Source organism: Pinus tabuliformis, chromosome Q (assembly GCF_031772625.1).
Source record: "Pinus tabuliformis cultivar Carrire ecotype Pingquan chromosome Q, CPIR1, whole genome shotgun sequence".
NCBI classification, from domain to species: Eukaryota; Viridiplantae; Streptophyta; class Pinopsida; order Pinales; family Pinaceae; genus Pinus; species Pinus tabuliformis.
Window position 1 is genome coordinate 399,458,478 of NC_142296.1, and position 19,951 is coordinate 399,478,428.

General features: G+C 38.8%; 1 protein-coding gene across 7 annotated transcripts in view; it reads right to left on the minus strand.

Annotated features, from left to right (window-relative positions):
• Window positions 1–2,174: 2,174 nt before the first annotated feature.
• The window catches only part of LOC149219881 (flap endonuclease 1-B-like), a 345,427-nt gene continuing 327,650 nt past the window's right edge, over window positions 2,175–19,951 (minus strand). For all 7 annotated transcript variants that reach the window (XM_089384510.1, XM_089384509.1, XM_089384508.1 and 4 more), the window contains 4 exons: window positions 3,296–3,377; window positions 2,899–3,013; window positions 2,732–2,788; window positions 2,175–2,641 (listed from right to left, as the gene is read on the minus strand). In XM_089384510.1, the coding sequence (XP_089240636.1) occupies window positions 2,594–2,641; window positions 2,732–2,788; window positions 2,899–3,013; window positions 3,296–3,377 (302 nt within the window). In that variant the 3' untranslated portion in view covers window positions 2,175–2,593. The remainder of the gene's footprint in view (window positions 2,642–2,731; window positions 2,789–2,898; window positions 3,014–3,295; window positions 3,378–19,951) is intronic.

The window sequence follows — 19,951 nt, forward strand, 5'->3', positions numbered from 1 at the left end:
CTTCAATACTACCACATTGATGTTGCAACTCCAACCCCTTACAACTGCTTCACAAAATTTCGACTTGCAACAAAATTTTGGCCTCTACAACTAGCAACTTCACAAGCCCTAGAAGCAAGACAAGAAAAGATTATCTTGGAAAAACTTTGACTTCGGCTCCTCTTCTTCGTCCTCCAACTACTCTTCTTCACCTTCTCTATTGCAGATCGAACTTGCTTAAGTGTGCCAAATGAGTCAAACTACTCTCCCTTATATAGCCTTTCTTGAGGGTCAAATTCCCTCCTTTTAGGCCAACTTGATCTTCTTTTTAGGCCAACTTGTTCTTGGCCTTATCCATGGCTTTTTCTTGGCAAAAATAAATATTTTTCTTTATTACAACAGGTCCCAATGGGACTATGGCACATGACCAATATAATTTTTTATCCTAGAAAGACCAAGTAGACCTAAAAGCACGAAGAACATGCTTTTGACTCAAACTTGAGTATGAAAACCATGCTCCAAAATAAATATAATTTATTTTTCTACTTTATAAAGAATATACAATGTCATGATTATAATTAGGTCATTATGAAGACCAAACCTAGTTACAATTTTTAACACTTCTTTCACTTTATGACAACCCTTCTCTTTGTCCCAACTTTGCACCTCTATCCACAACCTGAGGCAAGATTCAACCTCCTTGAGGATCAGATGATACACAAAACCAATGTGCAATTCTCCTGAGGTTTTGCGGCCCTTACACAGAGTCAAAGTAATCACGTTATAGGGTCTCGGCCCTCTCCTTCATGTGCAGAACATAGAGCGAATGCAACAGACTTCTGGGAAATTTTTTGGATGATTATACATGCATAGAAGAATCCCTAACTAGGGCACAAAATAACACAACACAACAACCTCCAACCTTGCATAATAGACCTCCTAAGGACACGAAAATCACAAATTGATGTTATACACCTAGGAAAACTTGGCCTTCAAACAGACATAAGAATAACCATAAATGCTCCAACTTAATCCTACATAAGGTCTGTGACTTTCTCCTAAGGTAACTCGTTCTCTTGAGCAGATAATACTTGAGATGTGATGCTATGTTGGATGCCAAATGAGCTCAACTTTACTCCTACTTATAGGGTTCTTGGTGGAGTGACTTTGCCACCAAGGGTCACCACTTTAGTCCAAGAAGCCCGCCAGTTGGGTACATCGCCCACAAAACACATTTTTGTGGGTCAACTCCTCACAAACCTAGTGGGTTGTGGGAGTACCTCCCAAGCTACACTTTTCAACAATAATGACTCTGGCCAACCTCAACCAAACCATAGAAACACAAAAGTTGAATAAAATATTGCCTTAGCATTGATTATAACCGTGTTAATGATGGTCATGGCCACATGAATAGATTACACATGTATTCCAACAATATTCACATGAGCACAACCACCTCAAATCAGTGTTAATTATGGATAAGGCCATCATTTCTTATAATACAAGGGTATGGTTAAGTTCAACTTAGTCAACTTTGATATGTAGGCTCAATAACCCCCTTTCAAAGTTTCCTATGCTGATTTGGGGCCATAATCTCTCTTGGGAGGATACCCCACTTGAATTGTGTATGGATACACAACTCAAATCACATTTGTAATATCATCATTCATTAAAATGTGATATTGCAATTATTTTTTAGCCTTTGGGCATCATTCTACCATACAAGTGATTAATCCTATGGGTGGTATACCTTTGGAATTCTCTTGTTCTAAATGTGTCTTTTTCTCTCTTTAACAAATCTTCTAAATGGCTCTAGGATTTTGCTTAGTATGTTTTCTCATTTGCTTCTACATGTTTTTGCTTTAGTTTTGTTTGGTAGGATTTTGTTCTGTGTGTTTTCTCATTTACTTTTACATGTTTTTGCTTTAGTTGTTTGGTTCAATTTGATCCCCTCATTCTCTTGTGATTTCAACTAAATGAAAAGAAAGAGATCTACCAAAACGGTTCAAATCATTTTTACTGTGTAAACAAAGTAGCCCTACAAGTGTCAGCAAGGTAATTCTTGAAACTTCTGGGAGAAAAATAAAATCATTTTGTTTGAATTGGCCAAAAGCTTGATAGATATCAATGCTGACAATGATATAGAAGATAATGATACACACGCTAATAGACAAAACAGAGAAGAACATCCTTCATAAGAAAACTAAGAACAAATATCCACAAAGTTTCCATATCATTTGTTCGATGCAATTCCCAGCTAAAATGATACATTGAAAAAGTGGATTCATGATTGTTACTACTAGTACATGATACATCAAACTGGATGCATTTATCACATCATCATCTCTTTGCTCATTCCATTCAATTTAAGGATGACTTAAATTTCGTTGTGACACCATAAAATCCGCATGCAAGGTCTAAATACTAGTCTGAATAGAAACAGTTAAGACACGTTATCTTGGACTACAAAAGGCTGCAACACATTCACGAATGAAACGGCAATATCTCATTTGCTTCCTTAATTAGGATCTGTTCACCCTGGGCTTCATAAAGGGTTCAAACCTATAGAAAAATCAACATCAGAAATCAAGGAGACATATAGATACATGCATTCTCAAGATGAAGATGAGCTGGTTATTGTTGATCGGAGATTCTCTATAACCTGATCAAGCAACCATAAAATGTCGATTGAATTAGAAAATGTTGTTATAATTTAAAACATAGAAAGTGCAAGTGCTATGAAGAGATTCACCTTCATAACTCGGTCATAGTTAAAGCTATTTTCATCCACAAGAAACTTCTTTAATCCCTAAACATCCAAGATAAAATGAAATGTTATGAAGCATGACCATTATAAAATGAAACGTAATAAAGCTTCAACCATTTGAATATACATATATATATATATCCAACAGGCACCTCTTCATTTGGCGTAGTCCACTCCAGATTTGGTTGCAATTTTTCGGGAGTGACTTGCGGCTCTTTGAAAAGTAGTCTAGCTTCTTCATATGGCCAATACGTTGGAATTTGAAACCTAAAGCCCAAAATGCCCAAAATCTATGGTATTAAGCATTATTTAGAGAAAAAAAAATCATGTTCCATCTCAACAAATGAAATAATCAATAATGAATTACTAATTAAACCTCATTATATATATATATATAGAACAAGTATTGCTATTTCAACAAATGAAATAATCAATAATGAATTACTAATTAAACCTTGTATATATATATATATATGAACAAGTATTGCTATAGAAATATCATCCCATACAACAGTGAGATCGACAAAATTTATGTAAAAAATAGCGTACCTATCTTTATCTATGTTCTCCGAGATCTTCTCTATTGAACCATATTGACGAATAAGTTTCATCGAGTTTTGTGGTCCAATACCTAAAACATGCATATGAAGAAAGGGCTCAATATGCAACACTACATCTAAGCTCAGTATGTCATTGAGTAATCCTCATGTGCGATATTCAAAAATTAAACCATGTAACTAACAAAGAAGTATATAACAATTTGAATTGTTTCCAAATTAGAGCAAAAACACGTAAAGGAGAAGCAACCAAGCAAACCTAAATTGATCTTATAATATACATAACTATTTTAATATGTACAATAGATCATCATAGACAAATTTTAATTTTGTGTTGGTTTTGTCAATGATAGGAGCAAGCGGCTGGATTCCTGGAATACATGTTCCCCAAGATACCACAAGAATGGGTGAAACTGAATATAAGGCTCCAAATTGACCGTAGGTACAAGAGATTTTAAAATTTCAAGAAATTGGAAATCAACAAAGTACAATACAATTGCTAACATTTCTGATCCATGATCAGATCACAAAATGAAAGACGCAAGATTATACATCTTTTCCCTCCAAAAGGACAAGGTTTTAGGGAAACATAGAATTAGGATATATCACAAAATGGAAAAAGGTTTTCTATCCTTTCCCTCCAGAAGAACACGGTTTTAGTACATGATAAAATTGGGATTTATCTGCCAATGACCTCTTCTGTCTGTCTACTGCCATTTTGTTAATTGGTTTGTTGGCCTGCAATCTATGTGAGATATTTCTGAACCAATTGCAGGTTGCAGAAAAAGTCTCCTAAGATCAAAGGAATATTTTCCGGGCCAGCAAAAATGATTACAGCAAACCAGGATTATACATATCAAAATCTGCCTTGAATTTCGGAGTCCCCAATTCAATGGAAATTTTGGAACCAAATTCCACGAAAACCTTGTGTGTCTCACAAAAAAGACCAAACTTTTCAGTGATGTACATTTTACTTACTGGCAACATGCTACACATGATAGTGGTTTGGTGATATATCGACCTTCATCATTGGGTATCTCATATAAAACTAGAAAACAAGTTTTAAGTTCATTTACTTTAAATTCCTTTGTCTATAGCTGGTACCCAAATCCTCCAATATGTCAACTTATTACAATGTTATCTCCAAACCAATAAGCCTTCTAGCATTTCATACGTGACATTATGCATAACATAGCCAACAACCTTTATAAAAATCTAAGTATGCCAACTGTATAATAACCTTGCAACCATCTGATAACATCATGAATTGCTTGTAAGTATCACAACTTGTGTCCTTTTCTACCCACCATAAAATTGTGTGCAGTTATTCAAGAAATAATTTTATTTAAAGATCAAAATATATTATTTCCACAACAAAAGCTTCATTTCCTGCATTAGGCCAAAATTGTCACTCACCAAAGTGCACAGCAGCAATCAATTTTGATACATGCAGATATTTAACATGATTGAATTGTCTCACATGTGTGTGTGCTACTACAAATCTTCATCAGAAAACAATTAGTTACATAAGACATTTTCCCACAAAGATGTGAAAATTTCAAGCCCCAAGTGACTAATCTCCTTACCATCTCAATCAAACAAGTAGATTGCTGAATTTAACAAATACTGAAATTAAATTTCAGACCATAGCATCAATCACATAATAGCTAGAAATTAAATAGCAGAAACATAAAAAATAATTTCACACATACACGGGCAATTACTCTTTCAAATCAATTTTTCATTCCTTTGAAAAACTTACAAAGGTACCTCCACACACTGCCCAAAAAATAGCACTTTTCATTGATACCAAAACCACCTTGATCTAGGCGAAGCAACTGCTGTATGGATGCACATGTATCCATACAAACTGTATGAACGACTATATGGACTATCAGTATGACCTTATGACTATAGGTGTTCTTTGTACGACTATACAGGAAAGCATGTTGTTGGAAATGTCTCCTTCCTGGCTACCTACTCTCTCTCCCTCTCTATCACTGATCCTGCTCAGCTGCTCAAACGCGTTGAAAGCATTTACCTTGCCTTGTCTTTATACTTTAGCAGAGAATCTATTTTAAGATTCCTCCTACTCTAACTCATGAATAAGGTACAATTTTAGACTCAAGTCTTAAATATAAGACTTCACAATTTTTTTGTTTTCTCTTACTAAATTGAGTTACAAAATAGAATTACTTTTCAAAAATATTTTTTAAAAATATCTCAAACTACTTCTCACTCATTCACACTAAAATCTATGTAGAAATTCCTTTCCAAGCTAGAATTTCCAACACTCCCTCTTAATGAGAAAGGAATTCTGCGCCAATCCAAGTTTGTCTCTAAATGCCTCAAACTTCTATTTTGCCAAGAACCTGGTCTGAATATCAACTACCTGCTGATCTCTGGTACTATGTTAGCACTTCACTACTTTCGAAACCTATCTTGTATCAAGTGATATATGATCTCTATATGCTTGGACACGTCATTAAACATTGGCTTCTAAAGTTTGATACAACTCTGATTATCATAGTAAATAATTGTAGGCTCTGTTGCCTACAAGGATGGTATTTTCAGAGACCTTGCAGTGACCCTACAAGGAGATCAAAGGCATAAAGCTATCAAGACTTCTAAGGATCATGAGATATAGATACACTTTACACAGTTACACTTCATTGGAGAGTCAATCATTTGAAAGAAGTGTGGATGAAGAATTTTCTTGTGATCCCCTTGAAGAACAAGCATTTCCTTACCAACACATTGAAGTTCAAACTTATGAAGAAGGTCATGGAGAGAATAGGCATGGACACCTAGATGATTGGATTGAGCTTTACCATGAAAAGAAAGGAGAAATAGATGGCTTCTTCCTTATTTTCCATAGGAATCCTTCATTAGAGTTGGGGACCGAGATAAGTAAAAAGAGAAAATAATGCCCCTTTTGAACTTAATAGAAAAACAAGAGTCTATGGTTACAACTCATAAGGATAATGTTTCCATAATACAAAATCATGAAGGGAACATCGATGAAGGGTTCTCCCATGACATTTCTATAGACCAGACCCTCATCATACCAGACCCCACATAGAGGATCACCACATTTTTCAGGGTACTACCTTCAAACAGGGGCACCAAGAGATCAATTGATACCAATACATATCCAGACTCCAGATCAGTGAGGATCCGTGGAACCTCACCCTGCCACACGAGATCTCAGCAGCAGTTTCGTCTCAGATCCGTTCCTAGGAGACGGACTAGGTCCTCCAGCATTCAACAGCGTGTGAACCCCCCCAGGAAATGATTTAGTGGACAGTTTGCACTTGTCATCGGCTCTTCATCAGGCCAACAGACTTTGTTGAGTTTCTTCAGTGTTATTCATTCAGCCTCAAATGTTAGGAGAGATGGGTCTAATCCTCAGACCTATTAGCTCTTGGATCTTCTCCGCTACGGCCAAATGTTGATTTACTTCATGCATTGTATATTTTATATGAGACCGTTTGGTTCTCCCGCTTTGTATATACATTAGTGTACTCAACAATCCCTTTGACCTACTTTGTGGTCATTAGTTGGACATAAATATAACTATCTTATCTTATCTTATCTTATGGAACAACAGTTACTTCACAACCTTAGTAAAATTAAAGAAGAAAATCAATGACATGGAGAATCACTTCATGCAGAACAATATTTTAATGATGACCACGTGGATGAGGTAGAAAGCCAAGTATTCATCAAGGAAAAACCTTATAAACAAGATTTGGATGAGAATTTAGAATATAAAAATCATCAAATTTTCCTTTTTATCCACTTGAAGTTGAGAAATTAATGGTTGATGTCCCTTGTCAAAATTCAAAACTTTTTTATCCATCCTATGAAACTTTTGAAAGGGTAAATTTCGAAGTAGTATGCTCTCCCTCATCCCATAAGCAAGATGATGACTTTGATGATGTAAGCATAGTTGATCTTTTATATATTATGTTATGTTCTTAACCTGCAAGATGATACAAGAATACCAAATATGCGCAGAAATATACCCAGAACATAGAACAGTGAGAAATAACAGCAGGTATTTTATTATTCAAAAAGTAATGTTCACTTGCCTCTTCGAGGGGGCAACCTCCAATAGAGCAGAGCTCGATTACAAAATAAGACACGATGCTCCTCACAGGGAGTCTCTATCCTTTATATATGACTCATACATGCAATACCATGGAGCAATACCATGGTTCTTATTAATACCATCTATCTAATACCATGGCCCATTTGCAACTAACTGTGGTCCCATCATTAAATGCAAGTTAACCACTTACAATTATTAATATGGGCTTTATTGACTCTTTACTTAACTATAACTATGACTCGATCCTACTACATAAATAAGGGGGTTAGGGTGGGACCCTAACATGCCCTCCCCCTTAAGAATAGCCTTGTCCTCAAGGCTGCAGCTACGGAAACTGCTGAAGAATAGTAGCTGGTTCCCAGGTTGCATCTTCCAGAGAGATGTCTTTCCACTTGACGAGGACTTCCTTGATCATGCGGCCACACAGGGGCCGTTCTCGTGTGTCGAGGACCTGTTCAGGTTGGAGCCAGATTGACCCTTCTTCATCCAATTCAGGTAGACTGGTTTGAATTCTGCAATTGTTCCCAATCACTTTCTTGAGGCATGAGACATGGAAAACTGGATGGATTTTTGCAGTGGGTGGCAAAGCTAGCTTGTAGGCCACTTCTCCAATGCACTAAAGTACTCGATATGGTCCGTAGAATTTTGGAGATAGTTTCTGACAACCCTTGTCTTTGAGTGATGTTTGCTTATATGGTTGTAGCCTCAAAAATACCTGATCCCCTTCTTGAAATTGGCGTTCTGAGCAATGCTGATCTACCTGTTGCTTCATGCGGTTTTGAGCTTGATGAAGATTCTCTCTAAGATGGGCGAGCATGGTTGTGCGGTTCTATAGGAGTTAATCCACTGCTTGTACCTTTGAGCACCCCTTGATATAAGAAGTAGGGGAAGGAGGGAGTTGACCATAAACTGCTTCATAGGGAGTCACTTTGGTGGTGGCATGATAGTTGGTGTTATACCACCATTCAGCTAGAGGTAACCACTGTACCCAAAGATGTTGCTTTTCTGAAGTGAAACACCTAAGATAGGTTTCCAGACATTTTTTGACTGCTTCAGTTTGACCATCTGTTTGTGGATGATAGGAAGTACTGAGTTTTAGTTGGGTACCTTGTAGCCTGAAGAGTTTCTGCCAGAAATTACTGGTGAAGATCGGGTCACGATCAGACACAATAAAAGTGGGCATGCCATGCAATTTGAAGATCTGATCCATGAAAGATTTAGCGACCAAAGTCGGTGTAAAAGGGTGGGGTAGGGCGCAAAAATGAGCATACTTAGAAAGTCGGTCCACAACCACCATGATGACTGACTTGTTTCCTGACTTTGGAAGACCTGTAATGAAATCCATAGAAACCTCCGTCCATATTGATGGCGGGATGGGCAATGGTTGTAGTGTGCCTGGGGCTTTGACCGTCTCCCCTTTGTGGCGCTGACAGACATCGCATTCCGCTACAAAGGTAAGAATTTCATTTTGTTGGCATTATGATACATATGTTGTACTTGATGGCAACCCACTCATCTCAGATAATAAATTATAGTGTAGAGAAAAGTTCACGCACTTATATGCAAATAAAAGTTTATTTCATGTAGAGAAAAGTTCACGCACTTTTATGCAGAGAAAAGTTTATTTCATGTAGAGAAAAGTTCACGCACCTTTATGCAGAGAAAAGTTTATTTCATGTAGAGAAAAAGTTCACGCACTTTCATGCAAGGAAAAGCGCGTATATGTTGGAGAACTTACCTTTGGTCCATGGTAGTTAGTCCTTGGTATTTGAACCTATGAAGAAAAGCGCGTATATGTTGGAGAACTTACCTTTGGTCCATGGTAGTTAGTCCTTGGTATTTGAACCTATGAGGAAAAGCGCGTATATGTTGGAGAACTTACCTTTGGTCCATGGTAGTTAGTCCTTGGTATTTGAACCTATGGTTTTGGACCATGGTACCTCGTCAAAAGTGTTGATCTCATGCAATTTCATGGTTGGTTCATGGTATTAGTCCGACAGTTTTTGATCCTATGGTTTTGGCCCGTGGTATTGCATCCAAAAGTGTTGATCTCACGTACTTTCATGGTTGGTTCATGGTATTAGTCCAACAGTTTTTTGATCCTATGGTTTTGGCCCGTGGTATTGTGAAAGGCCTAAGACTATAAAAGAGGAAGGAGATCATTTGGCAAAGCATCTTCTGAATCATCGAATATCTGATAAAGTGCTAGATCTGGAATATTGTGATTGGGTTTTGGTGCAGATCTGGATCTGAATGAAGAAGGAACCTGAGCGTAAGGAGAAGGATAAGTTCTATTGATGGGTCAAAATCTTAAGGCTGGAATAGTGGTATCTCTATATGATTTTGATCTGTGATATGTGGCATACGCTTGATCTATAAATCTAATAATCTGGATCTGAATTATTGATGCATGTTTTATTTTACACATGTTATGATCTGGGTATGTCTGATGTAACAACTGCAAAGTTATAAGGAAATATTTGCAGATCTGTATGCGGGTTGGCTTTGGTGAAATCAGAGATTGATGATGCAAGTGTAGTTGATGGGTTTTTGATGTTCTTGGATCCAGTTTGAAAATTTATGAAAAGTGGTCCTTGAAAGAAAAGAAGTAGGGGGTTGTAGCTCCCTTCCAGGAGAGACTGGAAAACGAGAGAGAGTTGTAGCTCTCTGCAGGTTGCAACCTGCGTACTGGTAAAGGACTGCACCAGTACAAAACCATTGTAAAAGGAGTTTCTAATTTGAAAGAAGATAGAGACATATTGCAGCAAGCGGTTTTCACCCACATTGGGTTTCCACCTTACATCTTGTGTTCTTTGGTGTGACTATCTGTTTTCTTTGTTCATGCTCATTATTTTATGGTACTGACATGCAAAAATAATTCAAAGAATAAATAAGGAAGATTTATTAAAAGAACTTGATAATACTGATTCACCCCCCCCCCCCCCCTCTCAGTATTATTTCCAACAATTGCTATCAGCGCAGGTCCTTCAGAAGGAAGATCATTCATCATGAGCAACTACGCGAGGGAAGCATCAATCAGGCCACCAATTTTTGATGGGACAAACTTCAATTATTGGAAGGTAAGAGTTACTGCCTATCTTCAATCTCTTGGTACAGAAGTTTGGGATATCATAGATACAGGCTACACTTTTCCTTCAGCTACTCCTACAGATACGGCCGAAAAGAAGAAATATGAAACAAATGCTAAAGCAGTCAATACTCTGCTGGGATGCTTATCTCAAACAGAATTCGTGAAGGTTATGGAATATAAATCCGCAAAAGAAATATGGGACAAGATTGTCTTGAGCTACGAAGGAGATGAACAGGTAAAGCGTGCTAAACTTCAAACCCTCAGGATTCAGTATGAGAATCTCAGAATGTATAATGATGAAAGTGTGGCTAACTATTTCCTTCGGGTAGATGAGATTGTTAATTGCATGAAAAACTTGGGTGAAGAAATAAAAGAGGCTATTGTGGTTGAAAAAGTTCTAAGATCATTGTCCCCCAAGTTTGAATCTAAAGTGTCTGCAATAGAAGAAAAGGAAAATCTACGAATTCTTACTATGTCTCAGCTACACGGAATTCTAACTGCTTATGAAATGAGAAAGGGAGGTCCATCAGACAGAAGAGAAGCTGCTTTCAAGGCTTCAGGCAAAGGAGACTATTATGAAGCAAGTCACGTACCAGAAGAAGAAGAAGAAGAATCAAATTTTGTCAGAAATCTTCAAAGGGGAACTGGAAGGTTCAGAGGTAAGTTACCTTTTAAATGCTTTGCTTGTGGAAGAGTAGGTCATTATGCTGCAAAATGTTCTCATAAGGATAAAGGAAAGGAACCTGCTAGATGGAACAAGAAACAGATTGCAAATAAGAAAAGCTACTACACTCATGAAGATAGTGATGGTCTATCAAATAGTGACGAAGATGAACGAAGTAATGACTATAAACTCTTAATGGCATTTGAAGATGATGATTACATGGATGCTGTAGATGTGGATAGCTTTTGTGAAGAAATTTCTAGACTCAAGACATGTATAGAAGAAAAGAATAGGATCATTGATACTCTACAACTTCAAATTGATGAAAAAGAAAAATATCTTGAAAAGTTAGAAGGCGAAATTGTTGGTCTTAGAAAAGAGATTGAGAAAACAAAGGCTATTAATCTTAAGTTTGTCAAAGGATCTGAAACTCTGGATGAGATCATCAATGTACAACGCTCTCCTCTAAACAAGACAGGTCTGGGCTATAATGGAGAAACTTCTCAAGCATCCACCTCAAAGAGTTATCTTGATGCAGCAAGAAGGAATGAGCAAAAGCACAATGGAGATCACCAAATAAAGCAGGGACCAATTACAAACAAAGACTATCAGGCAAATCAGGGGCAATCTGTCTTAAGGATGAACAAAAGCTACAACCAGCCACAGGTAAAATCCTCTCAATTTGCTTCAAGAATGAATGACAATAGAAATTACAATCGTTTGGCCGGAAGATTTGATAACCGCAGAAATTTCTTCAATGGACAATGCTTTTCTTGCCATAACTTTGGTCACAAAGCAGCTCAATGTGTTGCATATAAAACGATCATGACTAGAGAAGCTCAAAAACAAAGAAGTATGACCGGGATCACAAAAAGGACCTATAACAACTTTTCGGTTCTTGAAAATGAAGTTGAATGTTCTATTTGCAATAACTTTGGTCATGAAGATTCTGAATGCAGGAGCAGGTTTCAGCAGACAAAGGAACAAGCCTCAAGCACCAAAACATGGAGAATAAAGGAACCACAAACAGAAAGATGTGGGATAGCATTTTATGCAGAGGGACAGGAAAATCTATGGTACATTGACAGTGGATGTTCGAAGCATATGACAGGTGATAAAGAAAAACTTGAATCATATTCTGCTCTAGAAAAAGGAAAGAAAGTTTCTTTTGGAAATGATACTCCTGCAACTATAAAAGGAAAAGGCACTGCTCAGTTAAAAGAAAAGGTCAAAGCTGGAAATGTTTTGTATGTTGATGGATTGAAACATAATCTTCTAAGTGTTAGCCAGATGTGTGATCAAAGAACCGAGGTGATATTCAGATCAAATGGATGTCTTGTTCGTGATCTTGATACAGGTAAAACAGTGATCAAAGGTAAAAGAACTCCAAATAATCTATACATATTTGAAGAAGGACAACAACAATGCTATCTGAGCAAGGATGATGAGCACTGGTTATGGCACCGGAGGTTGGGGCATCTAAGCTTTTCACAAATAAGGAAAGCATGCAAATATCAAGCAGTTCGTGGTCTTCCAGATATCAAAGTTCCAGACAACACCATATGCAAATCATGTCAGTTTGGAAAGCAAACCAGAACTACCTTTCCGGAAAAGGAAGGATCAGCTAGCATGCCTCTTGAGCTAGTACATACAGATACATGTGGTCCATTCAGGAAAAGGACACCTCGAGGAGAAGAATACTTGATATTATTCATTGACGATTTCTCCAGGTTTGTCTGGTTAGGACTTATGAAGCACAAAGATGAAGCATTCGAAAAATTCAAATCCTTTAAAGCCTTGGTTGAAAATGAATCAGGATACAAAATTAAGTGTCTTAGATCCGACAGAGGTGGGGAGTTTACCTCAAATGAATTTTTCGATTTCTGTGAGGAACATGGGATAAGAAGAGAATTCTCTACAGCTAGAACTCCTCAGCAAAATGGAGTGGTGGAAAGAATGAACAGAACTGTCCAACAAATGGCTCGTGCTATGCTTGATGAATCTGGAACTCCCGCAACTTTCTGGGGTGAAGCAGCGCATGCTGCGGTTATTATTCTCAACAAAACAAATGTCCGAGTGAACAGCACTCAAACCCCTCATGAGCTCTAGTATGGTGAGACTCCTTCGGTAAAGCACTTCAAAATCTTTGGGAGCAAATGCTATATTAAAAATACTGATGAGCAACTTGGCAAACTTGAACCTAGAGTAGATGAAGGCATCCTTCTTGGTTATTCTCCACACAGCAAAGCATACAAGTGCTATAATAAAAGACTTGGAAGAATTGTTGACAGCATTGATGTAGTGGTTGATGAGAAGGGATACATTCTTAGGCAAGTAAATCATGAAGATATCGAAGAAGATGAAGGCCATCCTCAAAGACAGAATGATGAAGAAGAAGAACCTCAAGAAGAACCAGAGGAGCAGATAAGGATAGAAGAGAAGACTCCATCCAGATATGTTCAGACGAATCATCCAGAATCTCAAATTTTGGGATAGAAAGAAGCAGGTGTACAAACAAGAAGAACAATTGCAGAAGCTTCAAGCTATTTGGCATTACTCTCTTCCACTGAACCACAAAATGTGAAAGAGGCATGCAAAGATGAATGTTGGGTCAAAGCAATGGATGAAGAACTTGAGCAGATCGAAAAGAACAACACTTGGGAGCTGGTTCTTAGACCAAAGGATAAGAATGTTATAGGAACAAAATGGGTCTTCAAAAATAAATTGAATGAAAATGGAGAAGTAATTAGAAACAAGGCCAGACTTGTTTGTAAAGGGTATGCGCAGCAAGAAGGAATAGATTTTGAAGAAACTTTTGCTCCTGTTGCAAGACTTGAGGCCATCCGATTGTTCCTTGCTCTCTCAAGCTTTCAAAACTTCAAAGTATTTCAAATGGACGTGAAATCAGCCTTTTTGAATGGAGACTTGGAAGAAGAAGTATACATTGAGCAGCCAGATGGTTTCATTCTTGGAAATGATCCAAATCTTGTATGCAGATTGAAAAAGGCTCTCTATGGCCTCAAACAAGCTCCAAGGGCTTGGTACTATCGTTTGGACAAATATCTTCATCAACAAGGTTTTTCAAAAGGATCAGTAGACAGCAATCTTTATATAAAAGTTGAAAATGACAAATTGCTGATACTTGTTGTGTATGTAGATGACATTATCTTTGGCAGCAATGAAGAAGCTATGAGTCAAAACTTTGCCTTGGTGATGCAGAAAGAATTCGAAATGTCCTTGCTGGGAGAACTGACATATTTTCTTGGTTTGAAGGAGGGATCTTCTTGTCTCAAACCAAGTATCTCAAGCAGATTTTGAAGAAATATGGTATGGAAGAAGCAAAACCAGTATGTAAACCCATGGTCACAGGATGTAACCTCAGTGCAAATGATGAATCAGCAGCAGTGCATCAACCAACTTACAGATCTATGATTGGAAGTCTACTTTATTTGACAGGTACCCGACCAGACATCATGCATGCAGTGGGAATAGTTGGAAGATTTCAGGCAAATCCAAAGGAAACTCATCTTCAGGCAGTAAAGAGAATCTTCAAATATCTTCAAGGGACTCAAAACTATGGCTTATGGTATCCTAGAGATACAAATCTCACACTTCATGCTTATATAGATGCAGATTGGGCCGGAAGCGTGGATGACAGGAAAAGCACAAGTGGTGGTGCATTCTTTATGGGTTCCAAATTAGTATCTTGGTTCAGAAAGAAACAGAGTTCGATTGCCTTGTCTACAGCTGAAGCAGAATATGTTGCTGCTGCATCTTGCTGCACTCAACTCCTTTGGATGATGCAGACCTTGTAGGATTTTCAAATCACTTGTACACCACCCGTCTCCATCTTATGTGATAATACAAGTGCAATCAGCATTTCAAAGAACCCAGTCATGCATTCAAAAACCAAGCACATACCAATCAAGAATCACTTTCTCCGGGAACAAGTGCTTGAACAAAAGGGCAAGTTGGAGTATGTTCCTTCTAAGGAACAGGTTGCTGATATACTCACCAAACCATTGCCTAGGGAGACCTTTGAATACCTCAGGCAAAAGCTGGGGGTTGTTGATGCATCATCTTGTTGTTGAATCTCTTCTGATCGTTGGTTGTACGCAAGGTTCATCTGAAGTATATGCGTACATGTGTTGGGTTGCGGATTGGTCAAAGATCGAATGGCACAGGTTCAGGGGGAGCATATCATGCATTGTTGGCATTATGGAGGAAGTACAGAAGGAGATCATGGATGCTGGTCTGAATATTGCTGCAATACGTCTCTATCTCTTTCATGGTCATGGATTATGGTTCTTCTTTGCAGATCTGGTTTATAGTCAGGGGGAGCATGTTCTTAGGGGGAGCATAACCCTTTGCCCTTGATGTCAAAGGGGGAGAGTGATTGGTTGTTGTTGCCATCAAGTCCAAAGGGGGAGATTGTTGGCATTATGATACATATGTTGTACTTGATGGCAACCCACTCATCTCAGATAATAAATTATAGTGTAGAGAAAAGTTCACGCACTTATATGCAGAGAAAAGTTTATTTCATGTAGAGAAAAGTTCACGCACTTTTATGCAGAGAAAAGTTTATTTCATGTAGAGAAAAGTTCACGCACCTTTATGCAGAGAAAAGTTTATTTCATGTAGAGAAAAAGTTCACGCACTTTCATGCAAGGAAAAGCGCATATATGTTGGAGAACTTACCTTTGGTCCATGGTAGTTAGTCCTTGGTATTTGAACCTATGAGGAAAAGCGCGTATATGTTGGAGAACTTACCTTTGGTCCATGGTAGTTAGTCCTTGGTATTTGAACCTATGAGGAAAAGCGCGTATATGTTGGAGAACTTACCTTTGGTCCATGGTAGTTAGTCCTTGGTATTTGAACCTATGAGGAAAAGTGCGTATATGTTGGAGAACTTACCTTTGGTCCATGGTAGTTAGTCCTTGGTATTTGAACCTATGGTTTTGGACCATGGTACCTCGTCAAAAGTGTTGATCTCATGCAATTTCATGGTTGGTTCATGGTATTAGTCCGACAGTTTTTGATCCTATGGTTTTGGCCCGTGGTATTGCATCCAAAAGTGTTGATCTCACGTACTTTCATGGTTGGTTCATGGTATTAGTCCAACAGTTTTTTGATCCTATGGTTTTGGCCCGTGGTATTGTGAAAGGCCTAAGACTATAAAAGAGGAAGGAGATCATTTGGCAAAGCATCTTCTGAATCATCGAATATCTGATAAAGTGCTAGATCTGGAATATTGTGATTGGGTTTTGGTGCAGATCTGGATCTGAATGAAGAAGGAACCTGAGCGTAAGGAGAAGGATAAGTTCTATTGATGGGTCAAAATCTTAAGGCTAGAATAGTGGTATCTCTATATGATTTTGATCTGTGATATGTGGCATACGCTTGATCTATAAATCTAATAATCTGGGTCTGAATTATTGATGCATGTTTTATTTTAAACATGTTATGATCTGGGTATGTCTGATGTAACAACTGCAAAGTTATAAGGAAATATTTGCAGATCTGTATGCGGGTTGGCTTTGGTGAAATCAGAGATTGATGATGCAAGTGTAGTTGATGGGTTTTTGATGTTCTTGGATCAAATTTGAAAATTTATGAAAAGTGGTCCTTGAAAGAAAAGAAGTAGGGGGTTGTAGCTCCCTTCCAGGAGAGACTGGAAAACGAGAGAGAGTTGTAGCTCTCTGCAGGTTGCAGCCTGCGCACTGGTAAAGGACTGCACCAGTACAAAACCATTGTAAAAGGAGTTTCTAATTTGAAAGAAGATAGAGACATATTGCAGCAGGTGGTTTTCACCCACATTGGGTTTCCACCTTACATCTTGTGTTCTTTGGTGTGACTATCTGTTTTCTTTGTTCATGTTCATTATTTTATGGTACTGACATGCAAAAATAATTCAAAGAATAAATAAGGAAGATTTATTAAAAGAACTTGATAATACTGATTCACCCCCCCCCCCCCTCTCAGTATTATTTCCAACACATTTTTCATTCCTGTCCAAAAAAATGATCTTCTAGTGCGAGCATACGTCTTCTGAAACCCTGAATGTCTTGCAATGGGGGATGAGTGCAACTCCGCCAAAATGCGGCTTTTGAGGGTGGATGTTGCTGATATTACGACTCTGTCCTTGTAGCGAAGAATCTCATCCTGCCACGAGTAGCCCTTGGTGGAATTTGGATCCGCCTGCAATTGAGTAATGAGTTGGGAGAGCCAGGGACGTGAAAACCATTCCCTACGAGCCTCTTCAATCCATTCTGGAATGGGAAGGGAAATTGCGAGCAGGGTACTTTCCTCCTCAAATTGGCGAGATAATGCATCTGCTACAATATTTTCACGCCCTTTCTTGTAAATGATCTCATAATCATATCCCAGCATTTTGGCGAGCCATTTATTTTCTTACAGTGAGGATAGGCGTTGCTCCAAAAAATATTTAAGACTGTGATGGTCTGTGCGGATTTGGAAACGTCGCCCCAATAAGTAAGGTCGCCAAGTATCTACTGCATGTAAGATGGCCATCATTTCCTTCTCATAGGTAGATTGTCCCAGATTCTTCCCACTTAGTTGTTGGCTTGTGAAGGCCAAGGGTCGACCTTCCTGCATTAAGACCACCCCAATACCCGTACCCGAAGCATCACATTCAATGACAAAAGATTTGGTGAAGTCGGGTAGTGCTAAGACTAGAGTGGAACACATGGCATTTTTGAGAGCTGTAAAGGCCTGTTGTGCTTCATCATTCTAGAGGAATGAATTTTTCTTGAGGAGTTGAGTGAGGGGTTTCGCAATGTGACCATAATTGCGGACAAATTTGCGATAGTAGCCCATGAGACCCAAAAATCCTCTCAGGCTCTTCAAGGTCTTAGGTTGAGGCCAATCCTGCATTGCCTGGATCTTTTTGGGGTCCACCCTGACACCTTCACGCCCCACAATGTGGCCCAAATACTCAACTTCTTCCATGCCAAAAGAACACTTGGACATCTTAACAAATAATTTATGCTTGCGGAGCAGTTGCAAGAGCAGATCTACATGCTGAAGATGTGCAACCCAAGTGCAACTGTAGATGAGAATGTCATTGAAGAAAACAAGGACAAATTTTTTGAGATATGGTTTGAGGAGGTGGTTCATAAGGCTCTGAAAAGTAGATGGGCCGTTACAAAGACCGAATAGCATGACCAGGAACTCATGATGGCCTTCATGAGTTCTGAAAGCAGTCTTTGGAATGTCGACTTCTTTCATGCGAATTTGGTGGTAGCCTGAGCAAAGATCCAGCTTAGTGAAGAATTGAGCCCCATTTAGTTCATCCAGCAAATCATCAACAACCGGGATAGGAAATTTATCTTTGACTGTCAACTTATTGAGGGCCCTGAACTTTGGACACGTACGCCATTCCCCATCTTTCTTGAGCACCATGACCACCGGTGATGAATAAGGACTAATGCTGGGACGAATGACTCCTGCTTCCAAAAGTTCCTTGATTATTTTTTCTATTTCATTCTTTTGGGCGAACGGATATCTATATGGGCGCACATTTGGTGGTTGGGCCCCTGGGACCAAAGTTATGCTATGATCATGTTACCCTCTCGAGGGTGGAAGCTCATGAGGCTTGTCAAACACTGGCAGATGGTTATTTAAAATCTGTTGCATCTCAAGATGAATTGGAAGAGAATTGGGTTCGACAGCCTGGATGGCATTAAATTGAGCTATAACTCCATGATGGCCCTTTTTTAACAATTTTTCCATCCTATGTGAGCTAATGATAAAGGGAGCTCCTGCCTAGAGTCCGCGAAGGGTATGTGTGGAGTTGTTCTGCTTAAAGCTCATATATAACTCCTGGAAATCCATTGTGATTAGCCCAAGTGTGCGAAGCCATTTAGCACCGAGGACAATGTCGCATCCTCCCATGTATACGGCAAACATGTGGGTCTTCAACTGATAATCCCCCATTTGAAGTTTGACATTTTCACAGCGACCTTCACATTTCATTGTTCCCTCATCCTCAATTTGGACTTGGAAGTTAGAAACTGCTCGTACAAAACAATGCACTGCTTTCACGACTCTTTGATGGATAAAATTATGTGTACTTCCACTATCAATCAAGACTACTACTGGGCGGTGCTTAATAAAACCTCTAATTTTGAGAGTTTGAGGTGAAGAAATCCCTGCCAAAGCATGCAGTGAAATAACTGGTTTGTCAGGGACATTGCCCTTCTGGTTGTCCTGTTCGTCCTCCTCAAGTTCCTCAAGTGGTGGGGCTTCCTCCGATGAGCTGTAATCAGTAGCATCAATTTGAAAGAATTTGGGCTCCTTGCATTTATGACCTAGGGAGTATTTTTCATCATAGTAGTAACATAATCCCTGCTTTCTTCTTTCTGCCATTTCTGCAAGTGACACCTTTTGAACCTTAAGTGTTTGAGTAGTGCTGTGAGCCTGTGGGGGGCAACCCTTGGCGGTGAAATTTGGGCGATTGGACTGGGCCGCTAACGCACGTTCAACTTTACGAGCTACCTTGCAAGCCTCCGACCATGTGGGAGGGTGGTGCAGTCAGACGTGAGCTTGTATGGCCTCTTTAAGACCACTGATAAAACATTCTGTGTAGAACGCATCTTGGAGACCCATAGTGCGGAAAGCTAAGGCTTCAAAGGCTGTAATATATTCATCCACTATGCCAGTCTGTCGGAGCTTAGTGAGACGACCCAAAAAAGCAGAGTCATGGTCAAAGCGCTCTATAAGAGCTTTTTTGAAGGTGTCCCAAGTCAAGGGCCTT